The 19222-nt window shown below is 44.6% G+C and overlaps 1 protein-coding gene across 1 annotated transcript in view; it reads right to left on the reverse strand.

Annotated features, from left to right (window-relative positions):
* Window positions 1–388: 388 nt before the first annotated feature.
* LOC130494075 (copine-5) overlaps window positions 389–19222 on the reverse strand; it is a 178718-nt gene continuing 159884 nt past the window's right edge. The window contains exons 15-21 of the mRNA XM_056867722.1: window positions 13701–13747; window positions 11539–11720; window positions 9389–9516; window positions 8184–8286; window positions 5400–5457; window positions 1524–1597; window positions 389–730 (exon numbers count right to left, since the gene is read on the reverse strand). Coding sequence (XP_056723700.1) covers window positions 542–730; window positions 1524–1597; window positions 5400–5457; window positions 8184–8286; window positions 9389–9516; window positions 11539–11720; window positions 13701–13747 — 781 coding nt within the window. The 3' untranslated portion in view covers window positions 389–541. The remainder of the gene's footprint in view (window positions 731–1523; window positions 1598–5399; window positions 5458–8183; window positions 8287–9388; window positions 9517–11538; window positions 11721–13700; window positions 13748–19222) is intronic.

Below are 19222 nucleotides of genomic sequence, written 5' to 3' on the forward strand. Positions count from 1 at the left end.
ACAAGCCGGGCCATTACAAAGCAAGGAGGAAAGGCAGAAGAGTCGAAGTGTCAGGTGGACTATACATGGGGTATAAAACTTCCAAATCTTTTAGAAACTCCTGTTAATAGAAAGAGGTGCTTGGAAGATTTGGGGACTGGCTGGTCCATCACAAGGACCATAAGCCAAATGAACGATGTAGATCTCCTTAAGAGAATTGCCAAGGCAGACCAGGCTCCTTTCATCTTGGTGCTACGCCCAACCAGGAAATGAAGAAGCTTGCCAATGACTGGGCTTGTCCTGTTTTATTTTAAAAAACCACATTTCCCCTGGGTTGCTGCATCTCAAGGCTGATCAGTGCTTCCAATTATGCATATTGGTGTGCTGGAATTACAGCTTTAACCAGTTCCCAAAGTGGACTTTTGGGGCTAAAGAGTACACTGTGGACTTTCAGGTTATGGTGTGCTTACTGCCTGGACGGCTATCCACAAGAAATGGACACAAGAGAGTGACTTGTGTTTTGTAGGCACTTGACTCAAGTGCTCTTTTCCTCTTCTTGTTCTCAGATTTGGGTCTGAAGGGTGTGGCCAGTGGGGGTGTATGGAGGTGGGGCTGGGTTGGGTTTGATGTTCCGCCCTTTCATGTAAGAGATGAATTGGTCTGGGATCTCAGCAAGGACGTCTTTCGCCAGCCGAGCCATGCTCAGGACATGATTTCCTGTGCGGTCAATGTAATCCCGGAATGGAACAAACTGGAACAGAAAATTATACATATATATCACACACTTGAAAGGCAAAACTGTAAATTATTTAAAAAACAAAAACAGTGTATATTCTTACAACTGGTACTTTTCTGACCCAGACAGACTGAACCACACAAACAGTACAGAAAGATCATAGATGTCAAACTCCTGACATTCTCCATGCAGAGATAATGCCCAGACCTCCTCAGCTAAGGTCCTACCACAGAAAGATAAACAGACACAACAGATCATAAGAAACAACTTCAGAGCTTTCCAAAAAATAACCAATAATGGAAGGAAACTCTTTACAAGAAAGAAGATTACTGTGTTGGGCTATTTGCTAAACTAAGGTCAGTTAGACTTCTGACAGGTTGACTTTCACTTACCTCAAGTATGGGCTGCCCTGTATAAATACTACTGTCTGATATTATTTCTCCTCACCCCACCTATCAGCCATATTTTCTTTGCTATATTGATCCATATCCAGAACAGATCAAAAAGTCAGGGCAGGGTCACTGTTTATTCAGAACTTCCTGTCTGGCACATTTTGGTCACACGAAGTACAACATGGATGCTGTTGATGCTGATCCTTGCTAGGGTCTCTCACATGCTGAAGGTATTATCAAAGTTTCCCTCACAAGCCAGTTTTGAAAAGCAGAGACTCTTCCATTGTCTCCTCTTCTGTGCCAAGACTGGAACATAGTTTCAAGCTGGCAAGGCAAGTAGTTTATGTGGTGGCTTTTGGCTTGAACAACATAACATTCAAGAGGGCTAAAACCAATATGAAAGATTTCTTAGTTACCTGGACAATGTCACGTTCAGCAATCTTCCCCCGAGATGAGATTCGAATGTCATCTCCATCCAGCTCTACCATGGCTGCATTGCGAGGAGAGGTGAACAGTAACTCGGATTAGTCGCAAAGTGTGAAATGGTACAAAGGAACCAAAAGCTCTAACAGCTCCTAAAACACCTCTGGACTTTGGCAGATTAACAGTCCAATTAACTGGAAAAGGTGATTCCAGAGAATCCCTCTGCTCTTTTCTTTTGGACAGCTGAACTGGAATTTCCCCTGTTCCTATTGCAATTTGTACCGCTATTGGCTTTATCAATGCCCATTTCTCATTGCAAGGTGTAATTAATCTGTTACAAGTGTTAATTCCATTATACAATTTTCCTGCAAGGCTGCAATTTCAACGTTGGAGACTATCAAAAGCAAGCAGGGGTAGACTGCCCATTTATCTTACAGGTAAATTTACCAGTGGGGCCACTGCTGTAGAGGGCTGCTGGTGGCCAGGAGCTGACACAGCCAAGCTCTGGCATCTCTGCCAGAGCCTCAGGGGCCATTTGGCTCAGCCCCATCATTGGCAGTGGTATCGGTTCACCAGCTGCCTTCTCCCTCACTGCTGCCAATTTTTAGAAGGGAGTAATGGGTGAGCTAATGCCCCTGGTTTGAACCACTGAGCTGAGTAGCCCCTGCAGCACTGGACTGCAGCTCCACAGGGGCCACGTCAGCCAGGGTTGTTCCAGGGCCCTTTTTACTTCTCAGGCTGCTCCTGAATATAAGGCATGAGATTTGTAATTGATGGCTTCAACAATTGCATGAGATACCTTAGCCGATGCTTTGCACCACCTCTAGCAATTACTTTGGTTGGATAACGATGCTTTATTAAATGAAGCCTACAGAGACTTCTTAAATCCTTATTGGCAAAAGCATACATACATGGATTATCCTGCGGCTGCCTCTAACTTCTTCTGTGTATGCATAATCTGTAATTCAGCTACACAGCAAGTACAGTACAGGCAATTTTCATACATAATACAGCACCAAGGCTAGACTGTATACGAGTGAGCCTTGAAGGAACATTTTGCTCACCCGTGTAATTGTTCCTCCCCCATCACACTGCACTAATCAGTTATTTTGGGTTTTTTGGAAACCCTAACTTGCCAGTATATCCAAACCAGGACAGCATAAGTTGTGCTTGCCCAGCAAATCAGTATTCGAGACCATGGTCATGGCAAACTGCGGTTTGCAAAACAGTGGAAACAGCTAATTCACATGCAGTGCATGAAGGCAGAAGCCATCACAAGGGCAAAGCCTGAGGCCCTTCCAGGTTTGTGCATAAAACACCAAATTATGGTTTGGCATGTGAACCACACCAAAATTGATGAGCCGTGTTGTGTACATCCTATTATACGCATGTGTGACTGTGTTCTGATTTTTTAAAAACCTCAGCTATAAGAGCAACCCAGCAAAAGAATAAGCTGCTCAAAGGGGCAGTGGGGTTTTCTTCTTGGGAAATATTCAAGAGAATTGAGAAACAGCCAGGAATGCTTTAGCTTTAAGACTTTGTAACATCAAAGTCATGGTGTGCAAAACTGCAGAGCTTCTGCAAAAGGCATGGTCTGTGGATGATGTTTCTTTGTAGCAACAGGTGCAAGGTGATGTGCAACGGTAAGCCAAGGGACTGCACCTGTCTCCTGTACCTTTCCAGAGACTATGATGGACAGTGACAGAACAGCTGCATTTTCACCCAGCCTGGAGATGCAGTGATAGAAACAGCTGTGCCTGTTGATCTTCTGTCGATCATACAGCTTTCAAAGGCACAGGGGACCTGCACACACAAAAAGGATTGACAACTACATTCCTCTGTGATGCTATCAGGACTCACCCCACAACTGAGGCTCTGCTACAAACACTGGGTTGGAGCCAGCACACAATTTCCACTTGTGCTATTCACTAGGTCAAACTTATGGGATCCCCACTTATGTTTTCACTTGTACAAGATCCTGTCCAACCAATTTCTGGGCGCTATAATATACAAGTGGGAACCGGCAAGGACTTGTGGGAGGCATCACATTTCCCCCTCCCTCTCAATTTCTTCTTTCCATTTCCTGAAAGCTCCCAGTCTCTCTCCCCTTTTCCTGCTTCCTTCTCTCCTTCTAGAGTTGCCAACATCCAGGTGAGGCCTGGAGAGCTCCTGGAATCACAATAGATTCTCCCAACTGCAGAGATCAGTTTCCCCTTAGGGTTAGTAGCTTCAGGTTGGGAAATTTCTGGAGATTTGGGGGTGGAGCCTTGGGAAGGTGAGGTTTGGGGAGGGAAGTGACCTCAGCAGGGTATAATGCCATATAGTTCACCCTCCAAAGCAGCCATTTTCTCCAGGGGAACTGATCTCTGAAATCTGGAGAGCAGTTGTAATTCCAGTTGATGTGGAGGTTGGCAACCCTAGTTCCTCTGGAAGAAATGGCTGCTTTGGAGGGTGGAGTCTATGGCATTATACCTGGCTAAGGCCTCTTCCCTCCCCAAACCCTGCCCCTCCTCAGACGTCACCACAAAATCTCCAGGAATTTCCCAACCTGGAGCTGGCAACCTTAGTCAGGCCTGGCACCAATGAGCCCTCCCTCAAGGCCAAAATAGGCCTGGAAAGGGCCCTCCCCCTGCCTTTTACTCACAGAAACTGAAGCCTGGAATGCTGTGGTCGCCTAGTAACAGCCACTAAGGGAATACATTAATTAAAGTTACAGGTCCTCCTTTTACCATTTTTGGGCATTTTGAACCTCCCCAATGTATTTTTTTAAATTTCAGATTTGTCTGCAAACCTGGGGCCCTTTTCAGGTTTATAGAAAAATCCATTTTGTCCATTCACCGCTCGACTCACCAGATTTAAGTATCCAATGATTTGCTAACTTCGCTATTAAAATATAAGATAGGGAGGAAAGTGCTAGATGTTGCACAAGATATTGTACAAGTACACATGACCACATGAAACTGCCTTATACTGAATCAGACCCTTGGTCCATCAAAGTCAGTATTTTCTACTCAGACCGGCAGTGGCTCTCCAGGCAGAGGTCTTTCACATCACCTACTTGCCTAGTCCCTTTAACTGGAGATGCCAGGGATTGAACCTGGGACCTTCTGCATGCCAAGCAGATGCTCTATCACTGAGCCACAGCCCCTCCCAGTAGAACTGTACTAAGTCTGTTTGTGCTTCTGTTTGTGCATCACTGGATCCAAGCCACTGCAACTCTCTCCTTTGTCACTGTTCTCAAGATGGGTAGCAAATAGGGAACCACAACAGCCTTGATATGCTTGTTCTTTATAATGTGGTCATTGAGAAGGGAGGGGAAAGGGTTCCCTCCTACCACATCAGACCGGTTGACTCTAATGCTCGCCCTGGCAAAAAAAAGGGCAGGTATTTACATGTTGCTTTTTAGGCTACCAGGAGTTTTCTGTCTGCAAAAGCCCAGAGTCTGTGGCTACTGGTGTTAGCTGATCCTCTGGAAGCTGCTGCACCATGGTCGTTTATACAATGGGGAGCACTGTGATTTCTTTATGTCCTGGTTGTGCATTGTGTGTGTGTGTGTGTGTACTGGGTTGGGTGGCATCATGAAGTTGCTTGGCTATCACTATGTCTCATCCATGCATGGCTTATGTGGGTGTTATCACAATGTGATGCTATGATTTTTGAGCACTGGCAAAGATGCCAGAGTGCTGTGAAAATATGTTAGTGTTTCTACATACTGCTCTTTTTCTATGGCCACTGTGCTGCTGACTTTGCTGCGTAAGCATAAGTTAATGATCCTGGTATAGCAGGACTATAGGAGAGGCCTTTTAGTTAAAGCACTTGAAAGTCATCATGTTGCAAATAAAGTCATGGAAAGCAAATTAGGTTCTTACCATCAAATTCAGCCTGTCCAACTCCCACAATGATTATGGACATTGGAAGCTTGGCAGCCTTAGCCCCACCAGGAAACAAGGAAGAATAGGAGGGTTTGTGGGAGAGAGGGTTGTCAGGGAGGATTTGAGATGGGGGAATGGAAAAGATAAAGAGCATGCATTTAAGACAGAAATATAATACATCAGAAATCAGGCTACAGTATAGGTCCAGTTAGTGCTACTTAAGAGAAAATATCTGGAGTAAAGCTAATAGGACAGTAACTGTGTTGTTGAGCAGAGATACCCAGAATTGAAGACAGTCTTGCTGGTAAATTTAAGATTATAGCAATCTAGGCCTTTTACAGATATGTGGCCATTTTGGGAGATTCCTTTTTGTATCAACCGATGGTACTTCGAATGCTCAATTACTCATTCATGACAGGTAGCAGTGCAACTCCCAGCCAGACCAACACATGGAGAACATGTTCTAGTTAATGCTGTTTCTGCAACTCATAAGGCCAGCTCTTGTGACAGCTACGTCACGGCACAAGACTCTGGCTGTGGAATCTTTCCTCCTTCAATCCATAGGCAGCATTAACAGTGAGGAGAGACTTTGGATTATAAATGCTTACTTTGGCTAAGTTAGCAGTTAGCTAGAGTATAGTGCAGGGTCCCCCAACCTTTTTGAGCCTGTGGGCACCGTTGGAATTCTGACACAGCATGATGGGCGCAGTCACAAAACGGCTGCCACAAAACGGCTGCTGCACGAGGTGGAGACACAGCCACGGGATGGCGGCCCCAGCTTATCTTCAGACACAAAGGCAAGATCCTTGTGGCAGCTGCTGCTAAAATATATTTTAAAAAATCTGCACAGCCAATCAAATCCGCAACAGCCAAACAGAAGCCTTGCTAGGTGAAAGCCCCACCTGTCCCCAAACACTTTTAAAAAACCCTTGGTGGGTGCCAGGAAAGGACTGTGTGGGACCCATGCTGGGAACCCCTGGTATAGTGTCAATCCAGCAAAACATTATCAGTCTTTTGTTGGCATGCTTACATATCTAATTCTGATCATGTTCTCTGCTTCCAGATTTTGGACCTTTTTTAAAAAACAAAATGCAGCATCCAGTTGTTTATGTAGACAACATCAGTGTGGTTTATACTCTCCGCCATGATGACTAGCAGATTTAGTCCTGGGTAACAACTGACTACTGGCACCATACAGAAAGATACATACATGAACACATGAAGCTGCCGTCTACTGAATCAGACCTTTGGTCCATCGAAGTCAGTATTGTCTACTCAGACCGGCGGCAGCTCTCCTGGGTCTCAGGCAGAGGTTTCCCAGCTATTGGGCTATGACAAGCAGTAGGAGAAGATACAGCACACCCAACCCCCCCTCCCCAGTTTTCTATTTTATCAGATTAAAACTTTCTGTTTGCCTAGAGACAAACTTTCACACTCTCTCCATGACCCTAATGTTCTTTTACTTGCTAATGGGTTTTGCCATTATGTAATTTATCACAAGGGAGGAGAAATCATAGTGATACCTCCCTGCTTTCCACTCTGCCTCCACTAATGCCTTTAGGAACCTTGTTTGTATTTAACACACTCTCTCGGCCTCATTATCAAATTATCTAGCTCTCTTTTCTTCCCCTCCAGCAGTCACTGATTGTTCTTGCCAGTTAAACACAGAAGCAGTAATAATAAGAACTCTTTGCCTGAGCTGATCTCTGGCTGCACCGTAACAGGGGACTGCGACAACAGTTGCTTAATAACAAGCAACACTCATCACTATTTCATTCCCGAGTACCATAGATGGAAAGGGGTCAAAGTGGTGGCAAACACTGAAAAGGGGGAAATGGCCTGAGGAAGCTGCTGGGTACTTAAAGCATATTGTGGGGCAAACAAGAAGCCACTAACATTTCATGCGGTCTTCACAGGCTGGGAGATCCGGGTTCAAAGTAGGGTTGCCAACCTCCAGGTAGTAGCAGGAGATCTCCTGCTATTACAACTGATCTCTAGCCGATAGGGATCAGTTCCCCTGGAGAAAATGGCCACTTTGGCCATTGGACTCTATGGTGTTTGAAGTCCCTCCCCTCCCCAAACCCCGCCCTCCTCAGGCTCCGCCCCAAAAACCTCCCGCCGGTGGCAAAGGGGGACCTGGCAACCCTTTTTCAAAGCTCACTCGAGCCAAAAAACAGTAGTCCTGGGTGAGCCTTAACTTTTCATTGAGGCCTGAGAGGCGCGCTGATGTTATTATAGTGATAGAGTGAGCTGGGAAAATCTTGCTTCAAATCTTATCTCATTCATCTAGTCATTGGATGGCTTGGGGTCCCCCATTTGTAACATCTGGGTGATTATACTGTCCTATCTTATAGGGCTGTTGAAATGGATACTGGGACAATGCATGTGAAACAGTCTAAGCCCTATCTGAATGCTAAATATGAACAGAAGAAGAAGTGTTACAGAAATAACATAATATGCAGTCAGAAAGCAGCTAAAAGTGGGCAACAGAAGCAATACATTGGCAGAAAAATTCCTAGACTATTTCTGGAGATTTTTTTTTTCAAGCACTGAAAAGAGATTTGTGGTACTATAATGCCATATCATGTTCCCATCTAGAAGCAAACCAGGGACATGAACTTCCTAATATACTTCACAGCCTTTCAAAAGTGGAAAGGTTTTCACCCGGACAGACAGAAGCACATCAGCACCAGGCAATGTTTGGCTTGCTTTCCAAACCAGAACCTACAGACCCATTACAATCCTGTGGCACACGCAGGAAGCAGAATCTGTGCTACTTACATTGACTATAGCTTCTTTCGTCTGAGCCATGTCTGATATCACACCATCAGTGATGATGAGCAAAACAAAATATTGGGAACCATCTTGCACGGCAGCTGCATACCTGAGTAGAGGGGAGATCACATGAATACTGGAGCAGAGGCAATGCTATACTTCACTACACACACACACACACACACACACATATATACACACACACACTATACCCCCTCATGAATGCTATACTAAAACCCCCTCATTCTGTAAGCCCAAAGACTGCCATTAGCTAAACACAGTAAGGCTGCCCCCTACTCTTGTGCTCTTCTGGATGTAGGGGGTGGGGGCAGAGGAAATCTTTGTCTCTCTTGGCTACTTTGCTGCTTCCTGGGATCCTTTACAAGGAGATGACAGAAGATGAACCGTCAACCATATGTGCTCAAGATCTCTCTCCTCTCCTGCACTTGACACCTGTTCAGACACTCACAGGACAAGTTCAACATGTGTAAACACAATAAAAAAGTCAGATCATGTCTTCATCTTAAAAAAAAAAAACTATGTTGTGAACTGAGCCTAGACCTTCTTAGTTTCCCAAAGCCACGTAACAGATTTCAACAATACTTTTTAAAAATCAACAGTCTGCTTTCATACTGTCTGATGTTGTCAGTTACCGCACCTTCAGGTGTCCTATTTGGGGCAAGGGGTTGGGCTATGAACTGATCAGGGCAAACCTGTAGCTATGTAGTAAGGTGAACTTGGGGAGGGGCCATGGCTCAGTGGTAGAGCATCTGCTTGGCATGCATAAGGTCCCAGGTTCAATCCCCAGCATCTCCAGTTAAAGGGACTAGGCAAGTAGGTGATGTGAAAGACCTCCGCCTGAGACCCTGGAGAGCTGCTGCCGGTCTGAGTAGATGATACTGATTTTGATGGACCAAGGGTCTGATTCAGTATAAGACAGCTTCATGTGTTCATGTGTCCACATCATCCCACATTCTCACTGGGTTGCAGGGATGTGGTAACACGAGTCATTTCACAGCTAGATATCCTGGGTGACTGGATCTCCACACAGTTACCTGCAGTGAGTTTGAAAGAAGACACTGCGATGCAAGAGGTCGTCTGAATCAGCCCGCAATGACGGAATTAGGCTCCCTACCGCCCACACCTCAATGCAAACCGCAGAAGATCTCTGCTGTGCTTCATGATGATTATCTTGGACAGGAGGGGCATACCTAGCCACATGGTTAACCACCGGTGCAAAGTTAGTTGGGCCATAGAGCTGGACGTTCTTGAGGCTGTCGTGATAGGCTTCGAGGATTCCTTCTATCCCACTGCAGTGAGGATTGTCAGGGTTGCTGTTCTGTAGCAGAGAAAGGGAGACACTGCTGGAGTGAAAGTACTAGTTAGAGGCTGCTTCCTTGCTCTCTTTGGATTCTCACCCTTATTTCAACATCCACCTGTTGATAATTGTTCATTAGCATAGATTAACATTCTAGACAGAGGCGGTTATCTAAAGACTTGAGAATGAAGGATGCTTCCTGGCAGGAAGCACAGATATGCCTGATGCTATAGGAACAGCCTCCCTGGAGATAGAGAGGCATGACAATCATTTATCTTTCTTGGATCTCGAACTGGGAACAATGGTCTTTTATATTGTCAAAGGCTTTCACGGTCAGAGTTCATTGGTTCTTGTAGGTTATCCGGGCTGTGTGACCGTGGTCTTGGTATTTTCTTTCCTGACGTTTCGCCAGCAGCTGTGGCAGGTATCTTCAGAGGAGTAACACTGAAGGACAGTGTCTCTCAGTGTCAAGTGTGTAGGAAGAGTAATATATAGTCAGAAAGGGGTGGGGTTTGAGCTGAATCATTGTCCTGCAAAAAGTATCAAAGGTAATGTGCTAATCATTGTCCTGTAAGTATCAAGATAATGTGCTAATGAGGGTGTGGTATGTTAATATGGAACCATTGTATCCTGAAGTGATCTGTTAATGTGTGAAATCCAAAGCTAATCCGCATGGCTATTGTGGACTGTAGTCTTGGTTAGTCTGGAGGTTTTCAGGACAGGAAGCCAAGCCTTATTCATTCTTAAACTCTCTTCTTTTCTATTAAAGTTGTGCTGATGTTTATGAATTTCAATGGCTTCTCTGTGTAATCTGACAAAATAGTTGGTAGAATTGTCCAGTCTTTCAGTGTCTTGGAATAAGACCCTGTGTTACTCCTTCAGTGTTACTCCTCTGAAGATGCCTGCCACAGCTGCTGGCGAAACGTCAGGAAAGAAAATACCAAGACCATGGTCACACAGCCCGGATAACCTACAAGAACCAATGGTCTTTTATGCATGGTTGTTTCACTCGCCTTCACCCTTCCTACAACATCGGGTCTTGGTGTTGTATGCATGCCGTTTCTGACCTTCAGAGGTCGCCTCACTCGCCCCTTGTCTTTCCCCGCGTTTTGTCCACATTTTAAAATTCAAGATAAAACAGGTCTCTGAAAACACGGGCAAAATGTGGGGAAACTCAGGGGGAGAGCGAGGCCACCTCTGATACTCAGAAATGGCATGCATAATCAACACAGAGACCCAAAGTCGTTGGAGGGGTGACGGCAAGCGAAACAGCCATGCATAAAAGACCAATGTTACAAACGTGGAAACTCTAAGGACGAAAACGCACGGTCGCTTGAGCCTCCTTTCTTCCCTGTTCCAGCCAGGATTCAGCCAGGATCGAACGCACGGATGTGCGTTCGATCCTGGCTAAATCCTGGCTGGAACAGGGAAGAAAGGAGGCTCAAGCGACCGTGGGTTTTCGCCCTAAGACTTAGAGAAAGGAAGCACTTCAAACCCACTTTCTGTACTAATCCAACCTCAGGAACCTCAGTGAGAATCGAGTCATGATCCAGGAAAGCAAAGACTCAAAGTACTTCTTTACACAACGCTGTACAGAATTAGCTGCTACAAGGTACGGCGATGGCCATGACCTTATGTGGTATTTTAAAAGGGATTGTTCAAATGCATGGAGGGAAGGACTATCAACAGCTGTTAGCCATTGATAGTGAAATGAAACCTCCATGATCGGAGGCTTGATTTCTCTGTATACATTTGCTGGGAGGGCAAACAGCATAAAGGGCCTTCATCTCACGACCATGGGCTTCATGGGAGCATCTGTGGAAAAACAAACGCAGAACTAGATGGACCTTTGCTCTAATTTCAGCCAGGTTGTGCTTATATCCTTATTTTCTCAAGGTTTTTGCTTTCAGCACAGCAAAGTCTTCTGCATCATCAGAGAATGTGGGCAAGCTATGCTGTCTGACTCTAGACTGAATCTGGAATAAAGTATAACTCGACGGCTGTTCCTGAATGCTGAAGTGATTCAAAGGGAGGCGTCAGTACCAAGGGAAACTCATGAGACACATGGCCATCAGGTGGTATTTTGGCTCCGAACCCGAGCGCTGGGAACATTTTGTCACTGTCATAGTCCTGGATGATCTCGCCGACAGCCTTGAGTGCCATAGCGTATGCATTGAGCTGGTAAGGGTTCATGTAGTGAAGGGAAGTAGACTGCGAGGGATTGCCTGCCAAAGAACAAAAGAGAAAGAGAGAGCCAGAACCGTCACTGGACCATCACTGTCCATCTGGTAGGTGGCGGCAGCAATCAGAGGAAACTACACAAGCTGCAAGAAAACACCTCACAAGTTACATGTTTTAAGCTGGTCCATGCAATTTGTGTCAGTATGGGTTCTCTTATGACATATACAGTTCCCTAAAGCATTAATTCTCCTCAGAATTTGGTTAAAAAGAGTGGCCACTCAGCAGTCTTATTTACTCAGGCAATACATGTTTGTGGGGGGGGGGGCTGCCTGTGAGGAATCTCAGGGAGGATCAACCACTGGGAAAGTCTCCGTACCACATAGCAAGAGCACAAGACTGTAAAGACCTGGATCGAGATGAACAGCATCCCGATCCACTAGGCCCAAACCTTGGCAGTTTAGAGCTGTAGTGCAACTGCTCTGAAACCCTGACTGCTGGGATTTGAGGGTAGGTGAGCAGGAAGTTGAGCAACTTTCCCCAGACATGGAGGAGGAGGGGCAAACTTTTATCTCATCCTACCTGTGCAATATGGGGTAAACCCCCCGACCCTATTTTCTCTCCCTCATAACTTTTATGTATTTTTTTATTTTACAAAATTTATATTCTGCCTTTCTGCCCTGACAAGGGCCACCAAGGTGGCTAAAAAATTACAACATACATAATAAAACCGTATTTTAAAAACTATTAAAACCAACAAAAACACATCATTAAAATAGTTAAAACCAGAGCTAAAATACATACAAAAACATAAAAACAGCAATTAAAGCACAGGGTAGGAAGGAGGAATCACAGAGGGGTGGAGATCAGTTGTAATAGCAGGAGATCTCCAGCTAGTACCTGGAGGTTGGCAACCCTAAGTGATGCAGCATTCTGCATCAACTGAAATTTCTGAACACTTCTCAATGCAGCACCACATGGAGAGCATTGCACTAATTCAATATAGCTGAAAGTGGGGCATGTACCACAGGGGGCAGATCTTTTCTGCCCAGGAAATGCAGCAGCTGGCTAACTAGTCAAAGCTGATAAAAGGCACTCCTGGCCACAGCTGCCACCTGCTTATTCAGCAGTAGGTCTGGTTCCAAGAATACAGACCTGCTCCTTCAAGGGAAATGCAACCCAATCCAGAACAGTTGACACCTTAAGTCCTGGGTCAGACCTTCCACTCACCAGTAGCACTTCCATCTTGGCAGGATTTAAGGTGTTGAAGACTCTGTACTCTTCACAGTTTAAAGAGAGTGTGTGGGGTGTCTAATTAAGATTAGAAGTTCTTTCCTTCTACATGGATTCTTTTATTTTTAGAGTAATCAGAGACATTACATGTTTTCCATCCTAGATTGATGGTGAGGAATTACAGCTACGAGGATGAACACCCAGAACCCTCCCTGCAAACCTTTCAGATTATATGCTAAAGTCTCAAGCAGGTTAATTTCTCTCCTGACCTCAATATTCCATGCCTTTTAGAAAGAAATGGCATTGATCAGCCCTTATCAGACCATTTACCTCCCCCCTTTAAAATGTAAATTAATATTGTTCTGCATACCTTGGGAGTACCCCAACCATGCAGAAGGCCCAACCTTGTCTCTCTGCAGGGCTAGGATAAATTACTGGGAATCTTTGCTGTCATTTGCTGCCTCCCCTCCCCATAAAAGTGGAGAGTTGCTGGATGAATCCTGGATGAAAGGCCTCAGGTATTTGATCCCATTCAAATGTAGTCAGCAGTTACATCCAAAATCATACACAAGGGCATGTTCTCTTTTTTACTGTAATGATGTTCCCCAATTTGTTGCTGAGCAAACTAGCTAGATGTTGCCTGTCTTACAAGATGTAATGACTGCAATAAATACAGGTGAGTCAATACCTCTAAATACACTAGTCACAAATTATATTACTTAAACATTGGAAAATTGTCTGAGTACGCAAAAATGTAACACCGTTCAGCAAAACATATGTTATTAAAAACTCACCATTGGAAGCTGTGAAGTCAATGGCCACTGTGAAATTGATCTGGGTCCTGCAAAAAAAAAAAAATTACATCACCTTAATGATTCAGGTTAGCAAACCTATAAAGAATATTTTGCCTCAGGGCAGAATGATACAGACTTGCGTCTTGAAATACAGATGGCTGCCAAACAGCATGAAAGCAGTGTGTGTGTGTGTGTGTGTGTGTGTGTGTGTGTGTGTGTGTAAGAGAGAGATAAAGCCAGCGTGGTGTAGTGGTTACGAGCGGTGGACTCCAATCTGGAGAACCGGGTTTGATTCCCCACTTCTCTACATGAAGCCTGCTGGGTGACCTTGGTCACAGTTCTCTCAGAACTCTCTTAGCCCCACCTACCTCATAAGGTGTCTGTTGTGGGGTGGGGGAAAGGGAAGGTGATTGTAAGCTGCTTTGAGACTCCTTAAAGGTAGAGAAAACCGGGGTATAAAAACCAAGTCCTCCTCCTCCTTGTTGCCCTCCCCATCCCACCACATCCCTTTCCCTCCAGCATGGGTTTATCTTCATTCTTAGGGAAGAAAGGGGGACGTTTGCAGGGGAACAGCAAGTGGAGAGAGAATTCAACACCCCTTTCTTGCACATTGTTCCTCTGCTGGAAACCGCTTCATTCCTGCTGTGGTGGTGCTGCTTGGTGGTTCAAAGATCAGCCACCTCACATGAAGCTCTGCTTTTTCACAGCAAAAAGCACAAGGGCATTCAAGTGGCACACTGCTCTCCATGTTTTCATCGCACTGACAGATGCCAAGCTGAAATGTCTGGGAAGCCTGTATTGTTCCATAGCATGCTACATAGGAGAATGGTGTACTTCTTGGATAGTCATCTGTTTTATTATGTTAATCAGAAAATTAATTTATTAATGCAGTGTTTGTCATGCCTTCCCCCCATACCCACTGCAGGCATTGCCAAAAATACTATAGTTCAACACTTTCAGTGTTACTCTGATAAGATAAACCAGGCCAACTTTGATCAATCCTGATTTTTCTTTAGCTTTCATTAGGACAAGTCCCAAGAGTTTAACCAGAATGAAGCAAACACAAAGTTGCTTTAGGGCATCTGGCCTCTGTGTGAATTGGCCAAGGTTAACAGGAACTGAAAAATAATCAAAACCCATGCTTTAAAATCCCAGTTGGAGTAACTGGATCACACACATAACTAAGTTACAGATCAAACATACATTCGTTGCTGGATATTAGTAGGCTGAAAGGTTCTCTTGTAACATTCTCGCATTTACTATAGCAATTCTCAATCTCTCAAGCCACATGCAACATGGCATGGTGACTTCACCTTCCTCAGATATACCTCTCAATGTTAAGTAATTCAACATAAACCCATATTTCTGAATAACAGACTTTTAAAGAGATCTGCAGCCCAATTTACACATGAAAAGAGATCAGTGGGGATTACTCCTAAGTAAGTGTGTGCATGATTATAGATTTGGGATTCCACTGATGTTGTAATCTGTTACCGTATTTGCTGAAGAATTAAACAAAGAATAAATAAATAACTATGCTAAATGGAAGCATACTTCAGGCTACAATGTCAACGACAGGTTATCCTTTCTTTAACTAAGCACGAAGTAAGCCAAAGTCCAACTTCTGGGGCTCAACCCACTGGATAAAAAGCAGTAGTTTGGTGCTGAAAGAAGAGATGGCTGAAAAGCTGCCTGCAGACATATCTCTTGGCAGCCTTCTCGGAGGAGATCCCTAGCCTGTCATCTCCTCCCCTCAATCAATGTCAATTTCTCCCATGACAGACTCTTCTTTCAAATGTCATGCAAGGCTCCTAATGAAAGAACATGGCTGTCAGTGGAAGATAACACTTTAACTGCTGGCTAGATAGGAAGAGACAAGGCCAGAGGGAAAGGGCTTTTCTTTTCTTTCTTTCTTTTTTTTTTTTTGATGCTGCTTCTCTGAGACACACCAGCAGAACAGAATTAGGTCAGATTGGGGAAGTGCCCCCAAATCTAGAGGATTCAAAGCATGGGTTTGATTTCTGGTTGTCCCAAACTGCCCAATTACTAGCTTGCTTATGTGATACTTTAATCAGCAGCTATTGAACATCTAATTGATTGAGGACAAATTAAAGATACAGTAAACAGATGGAAAGTGAGCCCCGTGGCGCAGAGTGGTAAGCTGCAGTACTGCAGTCAAAAGCTCTGCTCATGACCTGAGTTCGATCCCGACGGAAGTCGGTTTCAGGTAGCCGGCTCAAGGTTGACTCAGCCTTCCATCCTTCCGAGGTTGGTAAAATGAGTACCCAGCTTCCTGGGGGTAAAGGGAAGATGACTGGGGAAGGCAATGGAAAATCACCCTGAAAAACAAAAGTCTGCCTTGTAAATGTTGGGATGGGACGTCACCCCATGGGTCAGTAATGACCCGGTGCTTGCACAGGGGTCTGCCTTTACCTTTTAAACAGATGGAAAGGAATGCTAGGAATGCTGCAAGAGCCTTTGCTCAACCCAAGACAAAAGGCTGCAGTAGAACTGCAGGGATGAAGGTGAGGGCTTCTGAATCTGGCTGCCCCTATTGGTTTCAGGAGGCTACCGGATGAAGAAACAGCTATCAGCCACTACTCTGATAATGAACTTGATAGAGAGTGTGAGAGAGAAATCAGAATGTCTGATGGATCCTGCAGGTGGGCTGAAGATGTTGCTACTAGGGGACTTGGCAGTCCACATCAGAAGGGGCACCTGATGAGTAGGAAAGAGCCAAGACTGCTGGTTAAAACCACAGTGGTCAGTTCCAAGACCAAAAGGGAAGGAAGGGAACACATGTTTGCTCAGAGCTTCATATTTTCTGACAGCAATCCTGGGAATATGAACTGTAAGAACAGTCAGTGGTTATCTGAACTAAAAAGACAAAGTGCTTGTTAATCCAATAGTCCTAGTCAAGCAGAGTACATGCTTCACAGCTCCTTGTTAGTTTGAACAAGATGGACCAAATGTCACCCCACCATACTATATAGGTTTATGGGAGGGTTGCCACCTTTTTTACTAGCCCTGCTCCTGTATCCTTAACAGGACTAAGGTACTATCCCTATCTGTATTATAATAGCTAAGTTACCCTGGTCTGGATAGCCCAGGTTAGCCTGATTTCGTCAGTTCTCAACAGCTAAGCAGGGTTGACCCTGGCAAGTATTTGGATGGGAGACCTCCATGTTATACCAGGGTCGCGACATGGAGGTAGGCAATGGCAAATCCCCTCTGAACGTCTTTTGCCTTGAAAACCCCACCAGGGGTCACCATAAATCAGATGTGACTTGATGGCAAAAAAACAAAACAAAAGTCAGGCAAATCTGAGGATACTTAAATCTGGAGACTGGCCCTATGAATGGCCCAGACAGATCTTTCAACAAACCTGAAAAGTGCCCCAGGTTTGCAGAAAAATCTGTAACCTAAAAAACAACAGCAAAAACACCACGGGGGGTTTATAACATCCCAAAATGATAAAATATGTGCCTGTAACTTTAAAAAATGGATGCCTTCCGGCCGTTGCTAAACAACTACACCAGGCTTGGTTTCTGTCAGTATAAGGCAGCGTGAAGCGATAGGGCTCTTTTCAGGGCTGTTTCGGCCGTTGAGGGAAGAGGACTCATAGGGCCCATGCCTGGCAGGAACCACCCACAACGTACTACCACACGACTTGCATGGCTCACCTAGGTGTGGCTGCTTGCTAATGTTCAACAGCAGCCACCCCGTGAAAGTCAGTGTTGTGTGTAGTGGTTAGAGTTTCAGACTATAAGCTCAAATCCCCAACCTGCCCTGAAAATTCATGTGGTGACCTTGGGCCAGTTACACATTCTCAGCCTAACTTACCTCCAAGACTGACCATTAAGATCACCCGGATGCCTCCCAGTGGTCCAATGGTCTCCCACCCACACTTGATCCATCTGCCCATCTGACAGAAGGGTTGACATTGCCTATTCCAGTGGTTCCAAAACATTTCGGGCCACTGCCCCCTTGGTTCCACAAACTCAACCCCAACGCCCCCTACCCTATTATATAAAAAGCATTATTCAAAATAGGGATTTGCTCGATGCACTAAAGAAGATAATAACAGTAAAGTTTCAAAACAGAACAATTAATTGCACATCTATTCAAAATGGGGGCCCATTTGGGTATCAGGGGATCGGCTATCTGGCTTTGCTCAGAATCCTGGTTTTGCTATCTGGCTGAAATTATACCCGAAAAAAGCCAAAACACCTTTTTTGGAGTTTATTTTTGGTTTGGTAAACCCGATGTACACAGCCCTAATTCCAAGCAAAAGCTTGTAGAGCATTTTATAACCTCAGTGAAGAACCACAATCTCAGCTGATATAAATATGCAAACCTCAGTCAGTTAAACTGCAATGGGATGCAATTTATACATTTCACAGCCCTCCAGACTTTCCTTTAGGGCTTTACTTAAACTGTCAGAATTGTCTGTTCTCTGTCTTTAGTTTGGGGGGGGGGACTTGGAGTGGGGGGGGGAGACATCATTCTAATACCTCATCTCTAGTCTCTAGGGTGACAGAGAATTAGAGCATTATTCTGCAGAGAAAAATATGCTTGTCTTCCAGCTCAGTGACTGTAAAATGCATTCACATGCGGGCTATATACCTTTACTGAAATGGAACTAAATGTTTTACACAGCTATTACATAAGAAAATCAAATATAATTTTTCAGAGATGTACCTGACATAGAACCTTCATATGCATGCTCTGGATTTTAAATTATATGAAATTCAGGCATATCTAGACATTTTAAGAACAACTAGATTATATTGCTGGTGGATCGAATTCTTGAAAACACTTGAAATTGTTTGGACTGTCCTGAGCTGTAGATTGTTGGGTCTGGAAATCCCACTGTTCATAACATCTGAACAGATAACGTGTTCATATTTGTGGTACACTGTGCCTTCCTTGACTAACTCTAGCATAAATCCCCAGTCACCCTGCTAGAAGGTGAGAACCAAATAGCTGAGATGCTGGGAGATGTATGACTGGATCTTCCCAGTGACTTTTAAGCAAAACTAGTGTTTTGTAGAGTCCCAAAGTGGATCAGAGCCCTGCAGGGAAAGAAGAGAGGATTTAAACTTTCTATCCCTGCATGGTTTTGTTAATTGAGAGTGGCTTCCCTACACTTTTATAGCTGTGTATGTGTCTGTGTATGTGTTACGGATACCGTGGACTGCCAAAAAAACAAATCAGTGGGTTATAGATCAAATCAAGCCTGAACTGACCCTAGAAGCTAAAATGACTAAACTGAGGCTATCGTATTTTGGTCATATCATGAGATGACAAAACAGATAAAAGGAAGTATTTTTTCACCCAACGCATAGTTAAATTGTGGAACTCCCTGCCCCAGGATGTGGTGATGGCTGCCAGCTTGGAGGGCTTTAAGAGGGGAGTGGACATATTCATGGAGGAGAGGGGTATTCATGGCTGTTAGTTAGAATGGATATTAGTCATGCTGCATACCTATTCTCTCTAGTATCAGAGGAGCATGCCTATTA

This window comes from Euleptes europaea, chromosome 2 (assembly GCF_029931775.1).
Source record: "Euleptes europaea isolate rEulEur1 chromosome 2, rEulEur1.hap1, whole genome shotgun sequence".
NCBI lineage: Eukaryota > Metazoa > Chordata > Lepidosauria > Squamata > Sphaerodactylidae > Euleptes > Euleptes europaea.